Source organism: Pongo pygmaeus, chromosome 4 (genome assembly GCF_028885625.2).
Source record: "Pongo pygmaeus isolate AG05252 chromosome 4, NHGRI_mPonPyg2-v2.0_pri, whole genome shotgun sequence".
Classification (NCBI taxonomy): Eukaryota; Metazoa; Chordata; class Mammalia; order Primates; family Hominidae; genus Pongo; species Pongo pygmaeus.
In genome coordinates this window covers 175724405-175740459 of record NC_072377.2, presented here as the reverse complement: position 1 = coordinate 175740459, position 16055 = coordinate 175724405, and the positions used below count along the sequence as shown (strand labels likewise).

At 40.8% G+C, this 16055-nt stretch overlaps 1 protein-coding gene across 5 annotated transcripts in view; it reads right to left on the bottom strand.

Annotated features, from left to right (window-relative positions):
* Positions 1–1105: 1105 nt before the first annotated feature.
* KCNIP1 (potassium voltage-gated channel interacting protein 1) overlaps positions 1106–16055 on the bottom strand; it is a 382861-nt gene continuing 367911 nt past the window's right edge. For all 5 annotated transcript variants that reach the window (XM_054488550.2, XM_054488549.2, XM_054488548.2 and 2 more), the window contains 3 exons: positions 4830–4934; positions 3834–3896; positions 1106–1967 (listed from right to left, as the gene is read on the bottom strand). In XM_054488550.2, the coding sequence (XP_054344525.1) occupies positions 1920–1967; positions 3834–3896; positions 4830–4934 (216 nt within the window). In that variant the 3' untranslated portion in view covers positions 1106–1919. The remainder of the gene's footprint in view (positions 1968–3833; positions 3897–4829; positions 4935–16055) is intronic.

The window sequence follows — 16055 nt, the reverse complement described above, 5'->3', positions numbered from 1 at the left end:
TGTGGCTGCCTGATATATTCCCCTTCTCTGCATCTGTTTCCCCATCTGTTACACAGACTCAAAGAATACTGATGCCTCTCTGAACTGACTTCAGATGAATGAGATTAGTGGGAAGTATCCTCATCCTTGGGGTGAGGCAGAATCCCCTTGTAGGAAGGGTCTATGATAGAGCAAGAAGAGTTTAGTCTCCCTATGGAGTCCCTATCAGCTGTGCTACCTTACGCAGGTCCTGCTTACCTCTCTGAGCTTCAGCAACCTCATCAGTACAACCAGGACTCTACCATCTGGAATGCTCCACATGAGCATGAAATAAGATAATGTATATAAAGCCCCTAGTGCAGCACCTGGCACAAAACAGGGGTTCAGTAAATTGTTTTCCTTCCAAGAATGCTACTGTTAGCTTTTAATCTTTCAAATGTGATGTCAAATGGGGAAACCAAGACCCACAGTGTTCAACATGAGTAATCATTTGCTGGTTATAGGCTGAAGCCGCTTGATCGTCCTCTAGACCCAAAAATCTCTCAGCAGGAGGCCCCGTCATCCTCTTTATCTCTGCACTCCCACTCACACCACAGGGGCTCCAGGCTTTCCATATCAGAGGGTCTTAGAAGTGGCAGTCTTGTTGGAAGCAAAGTGTTGTGAAGGGTCTTGTCTTGAAGTTGCATTTGCATTTGGTCACAGTATTTGCGTTTGGATTGGATGTTTGCTGGGGAAGGCTTGGGGGCTGGGGAGGATGAAGTCATTGCCTGGCACAGGCCTGGCACAATGTAAGTGCAGTTGACCCTCCAACAACATGAGTTTAAACTGCTTGGGTCCACTTACATGCAGATTGTTTTCAACAAAAATGATAGAAAATGCAGTATTTATAGGACGTGAAACCTGCATATATGGAGGCCAAATTTTTTGAAAACACGAGTTCCTCAGGGCTGGCTATGGGAGTTGAGTATCTACCGATTTTGGTATGGGGAGTCCTGGGACCAATGCTTCACACATATGGAGGGACAACTGCACAAATAATTGGGTGTCAAATGAATGGACTAGCCTTCCCTTTTCACAGCTTACCTCTCTTACCTAACGGAGTCATGAAGAAGTGATTGAGAGTGTAAGAAATAGTTCTGTTTATTGGTTAGAACATGGTATAAAATTACAGCGATTTGCAGGCATTCTGGACTTCTTGGGAGGGACATGCAGCGCTGGGCTCAAGCAGGGGATGTGGTGGAGATATGGACCACTGGGCAATGGCTCCCTTCCTGGACGTATTAAAGGACTTGCACTACCAGCACAAATGCCAGTGTGAGAGAATTATTGGTCGTCGTTTCTGGAAACAAATGACATAGGCAGTTTGGGTCATCAGACAATGCCATGCTTAATGATTCAGTTCTATCCCACATATGTTAGGTGCTGGCTCTCCCAATCTGGTCATGACAGATCCTAATTGTTCTGGATAACTCATTCTTCCCACCAAAGGAAGAGAAACAGGCACATTGGTTTGGGAGGCCATCAGAGGATGGTATGCATCTGGCTCAGGTCCTCTTGCTTCCAGATTCACCAAGGTCTGCCTGACTTGGAGGCAGTGGGCTGGGGGCACATAAGCAGAATATTTTGTGCACTACTGTTTAAGCTCAAGCAGAGGGACCTTCCATAGGGCAGCAGTGTGAGGAGATGAGCATGCTTCCAAAACAAACTCAAATTTCATCTTGTCTCTCTCAAGAAGAGAAAGGAGGAAGAGTTGGCAGTCAGAGACTGAGCCACATGATGCTGGGTTCCATAGAAAGTCTTCGGCAGAGAATTCTTCCAAAGTGTAAAAGGTGTTTCTGTCCCAAGAGTTGGTGTGTAAAATCAGAACGAGGGCAGATCAGGGTGTTAAGGTGGTTGTTTAGTACAACGTCTCTGAGAGCTGAATGGCTGAGTGTCACCAGTTACATGACATTTTGAAACAGCTGGAGAGACCTCATGATGTTGTCATCCTGGGAAAAAAGGAGGGCAAGAGGATGGTTAGAACTCTGAGTCTCCTCCCTGAGAGCTCTGTAACTCTGGTGAGCAAATCACAAGCATGGGTTTCCTATATGGAGAAAACTCTACAAGGGTATGAAAAACAAGAAGTAAGGGTGGGGACCTAGAAAGTGATCAGCTCAAAGTAAGAAGCACCACCTGTAGCCTTAAAGAGGAATTCAGAAGAAACAAATCATCTAGTAAAATAGTGAGTTGCTTCTTTTAAGAAGCTCTGAACAGTTACATCCACTGAAATGATTACATTTTTTGTCTTTTTATTCTATTAATGTGATTAATTACACTGACCAATTATTGAATGTTAAACCAACCTTGCATTCCTGGAATACTGCTTTAGATCCTACAAATTTTGATGTCATATTTTTATTTTATTTTTATTCAAGATATTTTCTTCTCTGAACCATGAATTAGAAGTGTATTGCTTAATACCCAACATTTGAGGATTTTTCTACATTCAATACTGTACCTCAGAGAAGAAATAATAGAAAAATGTAAAATACAGAACATGCAATAGAGACATACAATGAGAAAACCCCCCAAAGCGCTCTCTTTCAAAAAATCAGTAAAGTAGATAAATGCTTATTAAGACAGCTTTTCAAATTATCAATATCAGAAATGAAAAGGTTAATGTCAGTATAGGCTTATTTGGCTCATTATTCTGGCAGCTGGAAAGTTCAGTTGGGCATCTGCATCTGGTGAGGGTTTCAGGCTGCTTCCACTCACAGTGGAAAGTGAAAGGGAGCTGGGTGTGCGGAGATCCCACGGTGGGAGAGGAAGCAAGGTTGGAGGTGGGGAAGGTGCCAGGCTGTTTTACAACCAGCTCTCAAGGGAATTAACAGTGAGAACTCACCCCCAAGGGGGTCAGTGTTCATTCCATTCTAATGGAATAGTTGTTAAATATCTTGGATATCACCCTGCATTTAGGACATCTACATAACAGGGTGGCTGTGATGTTTATGTATGTGCTTGAAACTTGGTGGGGGCTCAGTACGTGCTAGTAGCTTCTCCCCTGCTTTCTTACATTTGCTATTCTTCTTGGCTGGAGCTCAGAGTAACTGTGAACATTTCTAAAATAATGTAGGGGTATAAACGGATTTCTCCAAAGTAGATGAAGCAATTATTTCCAGTTCAGTCTCTGGTGGACTCTGGGGCCAATCTATTGGTTAGACTTAATGAAAGTTGTGTTTCCAGGATCAGCATCACCAGTGTGACCAGGGAGAATGTGAGAAAAGTAACATCTCAGGCCCCACCCCAGACCTATGGAATTAGAATCTGCATTTTAACAAGATCTTCAAGGATATTGTTTCACACATTAAAGTGCTAAGCATTGGTCCAGGGCATTTGTGTTAAAGTGACCCAGATCTAGAGTCTCTGGGATTGAGGCCTGGAAATATACATTTTCAGAATCATTCCAGGCAATTTTTCTGCACACTGTGGTTTGAGAATCACAAAATTGTAGATTTTTTTGCCCCCAGCTGCTTCCTTGTAGTCTAGGAAATGGGTCATCAAGCCAGAGGCAGGCTAAAAAATAATGGTGTTGCCCTCTCGGGAAGTCTATTTTCACAGAGACCGCCTCTGAGTTTTCACATCCCCCCAGACCCCTACTTAGGCTCTCTGTTCAGTCCTGTGCTTAGCCAAGACCAACTACAGGCCAGGTTGAGGAGTGGAACTGTGGACTTCACAGTTGCTGCTGGTGTTGTTGGCTCTGATGGGAGGGGTTGCAGATATGTGCAGGTTTCTCATCACCTTCCTTCTGCAGGTCCCCAGGCCCCAGGTTTCCTTTCCCAGATGTAGAGTTATTGTGCCCTGAGATCTCTCCTTACCTCCTGACATGATTCAAGAAATTCATCTAAAGTTACGATGCCATCTTTATTTTTGTCCATTTTCTGAAAGACATAACAGAAAGCACTTTACGGAATCTGGTGATCTCCATTCCAAAGCTTACTCCCCTGCTGCTTTCTTGCTGGAGCTCAGAGTAATGAGCTGGAGCTCATTTCATTCATTTCATTAACCAACTTTGCCCTGAGAATGAGAGTTGTCTTTCACTGGCCAGACAACTCCAATTAGGTCCTGATTACAACACTTTGAGCCCCATGAGCTTCCGTAAATCAAAAGACTTGCTCTGGACACTCATCACCTCACTGCTGGCTTATTCTGCTTCTTCTGTAGACTCTCTGCTACCCCGTCCATCTGGCAGAACACTGGGCACAAGAGGTTCTGATTCTGGCCTGCTACTTGCTGTACAAACTTGCACAAGGCCAGAGAGGACTCTCTTTTCCCATCTGTAAAGTGGGAGATTGGACTAGAGTGAGCTCTGATATTCTCTGATACTCCACCACTAGATTAATTCTTTCCTAAAATGCCCCAATGATCATACCACTCCCTTAGTCAAGGATCAGCACTAGCTGTCCATCCTATACCAGAGCAAGGCCAAACTCTTCCATTTAATGGTCTCATAATCTGGCCCTATCCTAGTTTCCAATCTTATTTCCCCTTACTTCCCAGACACAAATGCTTAACACCTCCACAATTTTAATTAATGAAGTCTTTTGTGTTTACCCTGATCCCCTAATTTTTATGGATTTAGAGTTCATACTATACCACTAACATTTAATAATATACTTTCTTGTTCTCTTCTGTCATGTACACTTGCAGCTTAAGGAGATCATCTGTTTCTTGAGGACAATGTATCTTATAATTCTTTTCTGTTACCAACCATGCCTAGTACAGGGTTGGACACAAATCACTTGCTCAGGTGCTCCTGGGTTGACTTGATCTAGGCTGGGCTTACAGCTCATGTGCAGGGTGTGTGCACTTACCTGGAAGAAGACATCCACGTGCTGCCTTGGAGTGTCCTCTTTGAGCACGGGATATGTGTATTTCCCCATCATGTCATAGATGGCTTTGACAATGTCCATCATCTCCTGGAGTGGGGACATAAAAGCACGCAGTGTGGAAACCATGAGGTCAAGCTCTTCCTAGGTGACAGAGTTTGGGGCTCCTTAGCCCCTTGGCAATGAAAGTGATTAAAAGGTGAGGTCCTTCTTTAGCAGGTGATAGGGAGTTAGAAAGCAAGCAGAAGGGGCTATATTGTGGGAGCCCTTCTTAGAGAGGACATGGTAGACAATTCCTAAATCCCTCGGAAGCTCATGGGTAGGTTACCTTGTTATGGGCATTGTCTTCAGTGCGGGGTGATGTGTGGGATCCCCATTCACAGGCTTGAGGCAAATAAAATATTATTCTGAATTTTTAAAAAGTTAATGTTCTAGCCTAGAGATTTAAAAATCCCCATAGGTTCTGCCACTGTTTTAAGTTAAGAAAAATGAACCAACAGCCAAGATTATCCACAGGGCACATGAGGGCAATAGTTCCACAGACTGAGGCCCTTATTAAAAAGATCAGTTCTCAAGTCCACTCCAAACCTACTGAATCAGAGCATCTTAGGACTCGGTCCTGGGAGTTTCCATGTATATCAAGGTACATTAGGAACCATTATTCTGACCATTCTGGCCCAACTCAGAATGGGGGTAAAGGAGCGTTTGGGATGTTTGACCTGGTTTCTACAGAGACCCAGGGGACAGTCTCATTCCATGTGCTTATTTTATTTTATTTTTTGTTTACTTTTTGCATATTATTAATAATTTCAGACTTACAGAAAAGTTACAAAATTAGTACAGAGAGTTCGTGCATACCTTTCACCCAGTTTCCTTTAATGTTAACAACTTGCATAACCAGAGCACAATGACCAAACCCAGGAAATTAACATGGCTTCACTATAATTAACCAACTACAGGGCTTATTCAAATTTTATCAGCTTTTCAGCTAATATTTTTTTCCCTTCAATGATTCTACATTGCATTTATTTGTTGTGTCTCCTTAGTCTCTTCTAATCTGTATGAGTTTCTCATTCTTTTTTTTTTTTTTTTTTGAGACAGGTTCTTGCTCTGTCACCCAGGCTGGAGTGCAGTGGCACAATTCCCGTCACTGCAGCCTCGACCTCCAAGGTTCAAGTGATCCTCCCGCCTCAGCCTCTCAAGTAGTTGGGACTACAGGCGAGTACCACCACGCCTGGCTAATTTTTTGTAGAGATGGGGTTTTGCCATGTTGCCCAGGCTGGTCTCAAACTCTTGGACTCAAGTGATCTTCCTGCCTCTGCCTCCCAAAGTGCTGGGATTATAGGCATGAGCCACTATGCCCAGCCTGAGTTTCTTTCTTTCCTTGTCTTTCAGGACCTCACACTTTTGATATGAATACAGGTCAGTTGTTTTGTAGAATATCTCTCAATTTGAGTTAATCCCTGGTTTAGTTATGATTAGATTGAAGCTATGCATTTTGGGCAAGAATACCACAGAAGTGATGTTATAACCTTCTCAGTGCATCATATCAGGGAGTTACATACTGTTGAGATGTTTTATTACTTGATTAAGGTGGTGTCTGTCAAGTTTCCTTACTGATTTAGTATCTTTCAGTGGATCTTGCCTGCAAAAATTATTACTGTAGTGTTTGCCTGATGGTAATTTTGTATTTCCTTTATTCCTTCTATATTTATTAATTAAAATTCTTCTGTAAGGAAGAGCTGCCTTCTCTCCTGCATTTATTTATGTATTCAGTTGTTTATTTACATTAGCATGGACTCATGGGCATTTACCATATTTTACAAGTTATAATCCAATACTTAATAATTTTTAATTTTGCTCAAATTGCTCTCATTCTGGCTATTTGGAACTCCTTCAGGTTGACTCCTGCAGTTTTTCTTTAAGCACTTTTATACCTTCTAGCATAATAAAGTACTCCAGGCTCATCTTGTATTTTCTCTTTCCCAATCTTAGAATCAACTATTCTCTAAGAAGACTGGTTCTGTTTATTGAAGAATGGTATTCAGAAATCAGGGTCTAGATGCTAGTATGCTCACTGCTACAGGGATGTCATTGCTCTGAGGTGCCCTCAACAGATAGAACAAGGAAATAGATGTCTCTATCCATGTGTTTATTTTTAAATGTGTGCTTTACAAGCCCTTCACATCTACATGGCCATTGATGCTTTTCCTGTCTGATATTTTTTTTTAATCACAGAAAGAGCAATTTTGTTGCTCTCTCAGGATTTTCATAGCCTACAACTTGGATGAGGTTATCTCCAAATGATTGCCAGGGGAAGATCCTGCTATCTTATCTAAGAAGCTACTTATCCACACTTTCTTTTTTTTTTTTAAGGGGTACTTTATTAACTCTGCCCTCCAGAGAGGTCTGATGGATTAATGGGGACAATTCTGCCTAGTTTGCAAATTACAAAAAGGGAATAGGAGCTAGTAAGGTTATTCAGTGGTGGAATAATGAGTGAACCAAAGTTGAAGACCAAGTAGTATAACTCCCATTTCTGTATTTTTTTCTTTATATATTTTTCAAGGTAGTATTTGAATATTTTAGAGTATCATATATTTGCATGTGTATATAAGCATTTAGTTGTTTATAAAATTGAGATATACATATCATTTTGTCAAGTGATTTAAAAATGTAATATATCATACTAATGTTTATTTTACATTACTCTTTCATGATTTTAAGTGGCCACTGGCTATTCCCTTATATGTATTTACTGTAATTCATTTTACAAATCTGCTATTAGTGGATATTATGGTTATCACATTCTGGGGCACTATTACCTGAAGACTCTTCTTGCTTTTAAGTCTTTGTGTCTATTCTTTATTTCCTTGGGACATATATCAAGGTGTGGTTTTATAAGGGGAATGGGATACATGACTTTCAATGCTTTTGATACATATTCCTCAAATACCTTGTAAAGCACACATTTAAAAATAAACACCTGGATAGAGACATCTATTTCCTCGTTCTATCTGTTGAGGGCACCTCAGAGCAATGACATCCCTTTAGCAGTGAGAGTGTTTATATCAGAACACTCTCAGCAACTATGTATGAAAAACCACTTTCCACCAACCTTCAACAAAGACTTTACAAAACCTTTGCAATTTAATAGATAAGTGATAATTCATTGTTTTTAAAGATAACATTACTTTCTTAGTGAGGTTTCTAATATATGTATTGACTATTTTTATTTATTTTCCCATGAACTATTTTTTTATCTGCTTTTCTCATTGTGTTCATCTATTTCTGACTGGATTGTGAGAGCTCTTTATATATTTGCGTAGATTTATTAAATTGTTAAAATCTCTTAATAGATTTTTAATTTATTTAAAATATATTTTTATGCATCTACCATGTGCTAGATATTGTGTCAAAGAAATACAAAGATAAGCACGATGAATATGACTCTTGCCTTTGTTAAGATGAATGTCTGCTGAGGAATATCAATCCTTTCTCTCATCATAAATTGCAGATTTTTAAAAACAAGTTTGTCACTTGCTTTTCAACTTTGTTTATGGTATTTTTTGATGTACAGAATTTTAAAATATTTACAGTGTAAAGCCATCAATAGTTTAAAAAATTATTTCTAACTTTGATTTTATGCTTTTTCCATTCTACGATCAGATATTCACATATGATTTTTTGTTCTTTTTAAGTTAAAATGCAACTGTACGTATCTATAGTGATTTTGGGTTTATGGTACTAAGTAAGAATATTTACTTACTTATTGCCAAAATAGTTAACCAGTTTTCCCAGAATCATTTAATGATTCATTACCTCTCTATTCAATATGCTCCCTTTATTATGAACCAAGATGGTATTTGTACCTGGGATTTCTATTCTGTTCCATTGATCTACCTTTTCCTTCTCTGATATTATAATACTTTAATAGTTTTAGCTTTATAATATATTTCAGTATCTGGTAGAACAAATCCCACCATTTTTCTTCTTTTTGAAAATTATCTTTGCTATTCTCATCTGATTAATCTTCCAATGTAACTTTAAAACAATTGTGCCAAATTTCCTCCCCAAATAACACTTTCATTTTGATTCAAAATAAAATAAATTTAATTAGAGAAGAATTGCTGTCATTACAATATTGCTATCTTTATAATATACATCCTTTCAGAAGATGGTATGTTTCTCTACTTATTAAATTTTTCTTTCTCTTCATCTAAATTATGGATATTTAAAATGCCCATGTGCTTTAAATTTTATTGTGATTACAATGAGAATATTTTTATTATAATTTTCTAGCTAGTCACAACTGATATATTGGCTATACAATTTCTTTTTGTGTATGTATGTTATTACCACTTTGCCAGCTTTTTAAAAGTTCCAGTTGTTTTAAGTTGATTTTCTTGCTGTCTTTTTTCTCAGATAGAAAATCATGTCATTAACAAGGAATGTTGTAATTTTTCCTATTTAGATCGCATTCTTTTTCTGTTTCACTGTATTTGAAGAACTTTCAGGAAATGTTAAACAGTGGTGATGTCTGACAGCATGCAATCTTGCCTCATCTTTTCTTCAGTGATAATCTCCGTGTGTTACCATAAAGTATGAAGCTGTGTACTAGGCTGGGGTATTTTCCATTATGCTGAAGAAGTATTTTATTCCTAATTAATTGAATCTTGAAAATTTTTATGAATAAATGGTAAATTATATCAAAGGTGATTTTAGCATCAAATGGTTTGATCTTTTGATATATTAATATGATAAATTATTTAATAGGCTTTGTCTGCTACTGGGCTATTCCTGCATTCCTGGAATAAACCTTATGTTAGTCATGTGCATTTCTTTATTTTATTTTATTGCTTTTTTGAGGAAGGGTTTTGTTCTGTTGCCCAAGCTGGAGTGCGGTGGAGTGATTATGGCTCAGGGCAGTCTTGAACTCCTGGGCTCAAGCTGTCCTCCTGCCTCAGCCTCTGGAGTAGCTGGGAGCACAGGCACGTGCCACTACACCCAGGTAATTTTTAAATTTTTCTTTTGAAGAGACAGGCTCTCCCTATGTTGACCAGGCTGGTCTTGAACTCCTGGGCTCAGCCCATCCTCCTGCCTCAGTCTCCCAAAGTGTTGGGATTACAGGTATGAGCCTTTAAACAGAGCACTGGGATTAATTTCCTATTATCTCATTTAGGATTTGTAATCTATATTTTGGATGATATTGAGTTCTTATTTTCTCTTACCTGCTTTATTTCACAGGATTTTTTTCCTTCAACACATTTTTTGAGTGTCTTCTATTGGTTAGGCACTTTCCCCTTACACCAAATTTTCCAACAAATAAATCAAATTTATTGGAGCATAATTTACTTATAACAAATTCACCCATTTTAAGTGTACTGTTTGATGAATGTTGACAGTGTATCCACCCATGTAACCTCCACCGTACTCAAGATATAGAACATTTTCACAACCAAAAGACATCCCTTCACATTTCTTCGCAGTGAGTGCCTCTCAACCTTCAACACCAGGCAACCACAGATCTGATTTCTGTTACTATAGATTAGTTTGTATTTTCTAAAATCTCACGTAAATGGAGTAAAACAGTGTAAACTCATTTGAGTCTGGCTTCATTTACTCAGCATGAGGTTTATGAGCTTCATACACGTTGCATGCAACTATAACATTCCTTTTTACTGCTGAGTAATATTCCACTGGATGAACAGACTACGATGTATTTACCCATTGTCCTGTTGACAGACATTTGGGTCATTTAAGTTTTGAGATTACTATGAATAAAGCTGCTATGAACATCTTTGTACAAGTCTTTATGGAATTACATGTTTTTATTTTGGGGGGTAAATACCCAGGAGTGGGACTTCCTTTCTTCTTTTTTTTTCTTTTTTCTTTTTTTGGGACAGGGTCTTGCTCTGTCACCCAGGCTGGAGTACAGTGGTGCAATCTCAGCTCACTACAACCTCTACTCCCCAGGGTTAAGCAATTCTTCCACCTCAGCCTCCCTGGTAGCTGGGACCACAGGTGCTTACCACCATGTCTGGCTTTTTTTTTTTTTTTTTTTTTTTTTTTGTATTTTTGGTAGAGACAGTGTTTTGCCATGTTGCCCAGTCTGGTCGTGAACACCTGAGCTCAAGTGATCCGCCTGCCTCACTCAGCCTCCCAAAGTACTGAGATTACAGGTGTGAGCCACCATGCCTGACTGGAATGGGATTTCTGGGTTGTATGTTAAGTGCGTGTTGAGCTTTATCAAAGATGCCAAAATGTTTCCCAACTTGTTTGTACCATTTGCATTTCTGCCAGCTATCTATGAGAGTTTCTATTGCTCCACATCTTTGCCAATGCTTGGTATTGTCAGTCTTTTTAATTGTGGCCATTCTGTGCAATTGTATTTCATTAGAGTTATAATTTGCATTTCTTTGAAGACCAGTGATATGGAGCAACCTTTCATGGGCTTACTGGCCATCCACATATCTTCTTTTCTTAAGTATCTCATCAAATCTTTTGCCTATTTTATATGAAGTTGTTTATCTTTGTATTAAATTATAAATGTTCCTTATATATTTTGGATGCCAGTATTTATATTGGATTGGTATCCTGGTATCTTTATATATCTGGTATATAATTTGCAAACATTTTTTCCAAGTCCATGGCTTGCATTTCCATTTTCTTAAAGGTGTCTTCTAAAGCACAAAATTTTTAACTTTGATGAAGTCAAATTTATCTACTTTAAAAAATGATTCCTTATCCTTTCCTACTCCAAAGTTGTAAGAATGTTTCTCCTATGTATTCCTTAAGAAAACAGCTTTTGTTTTAATATTTAAGTCTATAATCCATTCCAAGTTGATGTTTATGTTTGGCATGAGGTTAAGGTTAAGGTCCATTTTTGTTTCCAAATGGATATACAGCTGTTACAAAACCATTTGTTGAAAACACGGTTCTTTCCCCTTTGATCTTTTTGGCATCTGTTGCATTGACATATGGGTGGGTCTATCTCTATTTTTAAAAAATATTTATTTTTTATTTTTAATTTTTGTGGGCACATAGTAGGTGTATATATTTATGGGGTACATGACAAGTTTTGATACAGGCATACAATGTGTAATAACCACATCATGAAAAATGAGTATCCATCCCTTCAAACATTTATCCTTTGTGTTACAAACAAACGAATTACACTCTTTTAGTTAAAATGTTCAATTAAATTATTGACTACAGTCACCTTGTTGTGCTATCAAATACCAGGCCTTATTCATTCATTCTATTTTTTTTGTACCCATTGACCATCCTAACTTCCCCCACAGCCCCCCTACTATCCTTCCCAGCCTCTGGTAACCATCCTTCTACCCTCTATCTTCATATTGTTTTGATTTTTAGATCCAACAAATAAGAGAGAACATGGGATGTTTGTCTTTCTGTGCCTGGTTCATTTCACTTAATGTAATGACCTCCAATTCCATCCACGTTGTAGATAATTAAATTTCATTCTATTTTAAGGCTGAAGTACTCCATTGTGTTTAAGTACCAGATTTTCTTTATCCATTCATCTGTTGATGGACACTTAGGTTGCTTCCAAATCTTGGCTATTATGAACAGATCTGCAACAAACTTGGGAGTGCAAATATCTCTTTGATATACTGGTTTCCTTTATTTGGGGTATATACCCAGCAGTGGGATTGTTGGATCATATGGTAGCTCTACTTTTAGTTTTTTTGACTCTCTATTTTGATCCATTGATCTATATGTCTATCCTTATGCCAATTCCCTACCATCTTGACTACTGCACCTTTTCATTAAGTCTTGAAGTAAGGTAGGTTTAGTCCTTCAACTTTGTTCTTTTTTCAGTTGTTTTGGTTATTTTAGTTTTTTTGCATTCCCATATCAACTGCTACAAAATACCTGCTGGGATTTTGATTGAGATCACACTAAATCTATAAATCAAATTTGGAGAATCCACATCTTAACTATATTGGGCCTTCCAACCCATGAGCATGATTTATCTCTGTGTTTATTTAGTTCTTTACTTTATTTCAGCAATATTTTATAGTTTTCAGTGTATGAGTCTTGCACCTGTTTTGTTGAATTTTTCTCAAAGTATTTTGTGCTTTTTGATGCTATTTTTCTTAATTTAATTTTCTGGTTGCTTGTTGGATGTAGAATTATAAATGATTTTTGTAAATAGAACTCATGTCTTCACTTTGTTAAATTCACTTATTATTTTTAGCAGTTTAATTGTAGACTCTTAGGGTTTTCTATTAATACAATTATACCATGTACAAATAAAGACAGTGTTAATTCTTTCTTTCCGTCTATATCCCTTTGGTTTCTTTAAATATAGTGAATTATATTGATTGATTTTTGAATGTTAAACCAACCTTGCATTCCTAGAATAAAACTCACATAGTCGTAGTGTATCATCCTTTTTATATATTGCTGAATTCAATTTGCTAATATTTAGTGAAAGCTTTTTGTATCTGTGCTCATGAGGGAGACTGTTTTGTGGTTGTTTCCTTTCATAAGACCTTTTATTCTTGGGTTTGGGTATCAGGGTACTATTGGACTTATAAAACAAGTTGGGAACTGTTCCATCCTCTTCTATTTTCTAAAATTTTTTTGTAGGATTGATATTAGAATTCACCAGTCCACCATCTGGGCCTATAATTTTATTTGGGATTGGTTTTTAACTGTGAATATAATTTCTCTAAATAATGCAGAGCTACTGCCCGGCCGCCCCGTCTGGGAGGTGAGGAGTGCCTCTGCCCGGCCGTCACCCCGTCTGGGAGGAAGTGAGGAGCACCTCTGCCCGGCTGCCCCGTCTGGGAGATGAGGAGCATCTCTGCCCGGCCGCCCCGTCTGGGAGATGAGGAGCACCTCTGCCCGGCCGCCCCGTCTGGGAGGTGAGGAGTGCCTCTGCCCGGCTGCCACCCCGTCTGGGAGGAAGTGAGGAGCACCTCTGCCCGGCCGCCCCCTCTGGGAAGTGAGGAGCGCCTCTGCCTGGCCGCCACCCCGTCTGGGAGGAAGTGAGGAGCGCCTCTGCCTGGCTGCCCCATCTGGGAAGGGAGGAGCACCTCTGCCTGGCCGCCACACCGTCTGGGAAGTGAGGAGCGCCTCTGCCTGGCTGCCCCATCTGGGAAGGGAGGAGCACCTCTGCCCGGCCGCCACACCGTCTGGGAAGTGAGGAGCGCCTCTGCCTGGCTGCCCCATCTGGGAAGGGAGGAGCACCTCTGCCCGGCCGCCACACCGTCTGGGAAGTGAGGAGCGCCTCTGCCTGGTCGCCCCGTCTAGGAGGTGAGGAGCGCCTCTGCCCGGCCGCCCAGTCTGGGAAGTGAGGAGCGCCTCTGCCCGGCCGCCCTGTCTGGGAGGTGAGGAGCGCCTCTGCCTGGCCGCCACCCCATCTGGGAGGAAGTGAGGAGCGTCTCTGCCCGGCCGCCCCGTCTGGGAAGTGAGGAGCGCCTCTGCCCGGCCGCCCCCTCTGGGAAGTGAGGAGCGCCTCTGCTCGGCCGCCCCCTCTGGTAAGTGAGGAGCGCCTCTGCTCGGCCGCCCCGTCTGGGAAGTGAGGAGCGCCTCTGCCTGGCTGCCACCCGGTCTGGGAGGAACTGAGGAGCGCCTCTGCCCGGGCGGCCCCGTCTGGGAAGCGAGGAGCGCCTCTGCCCGGGCGGCCCCGTCGGGGAAGTGAGGAGCGCCTCTGCCCGGCCGCCCGGTCTGGGAGGAGAGGAGCGCCTCTGCCCGGGCGGCCCCGTCTGGGAAGCGAGGGGCGCCTCTGCCCAGCCGCCCTGTCTGGGAGGTGAGGAGCGCCTCTTCCCGGCTGCCCTGTCTGGGAGGTGTACCCAACAGCTCCGAAGAGACAGCGACCATCGGGAGCGGGCCATGAGGACAATGGCGGTTTTGTTGAAGAGAAGGGGAGGAAGTGTGGGGAAAGGAAGGAGAGATCGGATTGTTGCTGTGTCTGTGTAGAAAGGGGTGGGCATAGGAGACTCCATTTTGTTCTGACTAGGAGAAATTCTTCTGCCTTGGGATGCTGTTGATCTATGGCCTTTCCCCCAGCCCCCTGCTCTCTGAAACATGTGCTGTGTCAACTCAGGGTTAAATGGATTAAGGGTGGTGCAAGATGTGCTTTGTTAAACAGATGCTTGAAGGCAGCATGCTCTTTAAGAGTCATCACCACTCCCTAATCTCAAGTACTCAGGGGCACAAACACTGCAGAAGGCCGCAGGGTCCTCTGCCTAGGAAAACCAGAGACCTTTGTTCATGTGTTTATCTCCTGACCTTCTCTCCACTATTATCCTATGACCCTGCCATATCCCCCTCTCCGAGAAACACCCAAGAATGATCAATAAATACTTCAGAAATTAAAAAAAAAAAAAAAAAAAAAAAAGACAGGGAGAGGTGCCGGGCGCGGTGGCTCATGCCTGTAGTTCCAGCACTTTGAGAGGCCGAGGCAAGCGGATCACGAGGTCAGGAGATTGGGACCATCCTGGCTAGCACGGTGAGGCCCTGTCTCTACTAAAAATACAAAAAAAAAAAAAATTAGCCGGGCGTGGTGGCGGGCGCCTGTGGTCCCAGCTGCTCGGGAGGCTGAGGCAGGAGAATGCCTTGAACTCGGGAGGTGGAGCTTGCAGTGAGCCAGATTGCGCCACTGCACTCCAGCCTGAGTGACAGAGCGAAACTCTGTCTCAAACAGAAAAAAAAAAGAAAAGAAAAAAAAGACAGGGAGAACTCGTCAGCAGGTTTTGGCAGTGAAATTTGTCTTCCAGTGAATTGCTATTATTTTCAAATTGCCTATAGTCAAAAAGCTTTTCCATTGATGGAGATTTACTTTCAAATGAGCTTTTGTTAAATTCAACACTCTAGATTCTCTCTGACATTTTCCTGTCTTTTGGGAAAAAAAAGCAGATATTCCAAAAATGGCAGAAATCTAATTTTTGTAAACTTTTTCATCTATAGGATTGAGCCAAAAAACATACATACTATTTTAAAGAAAGGTACCATCTAATTCTGTTATTAAAGATAGCTACTTCTGAAATGTCTTAATAGAGTTTCAAGATTGCAAAGTAGTATTGCACAGCTGGTTTTCTTACATGTGATGATGGAGGAGAGAGGAAGACCCAGACTTAGGCATGTAGTGAAATATGTACAGTTTCTGGCATCAGTGTACTATTTATAGTCTATAGCATACATTACTTGCAAATGGGAAAAGTATTTTATAATTAT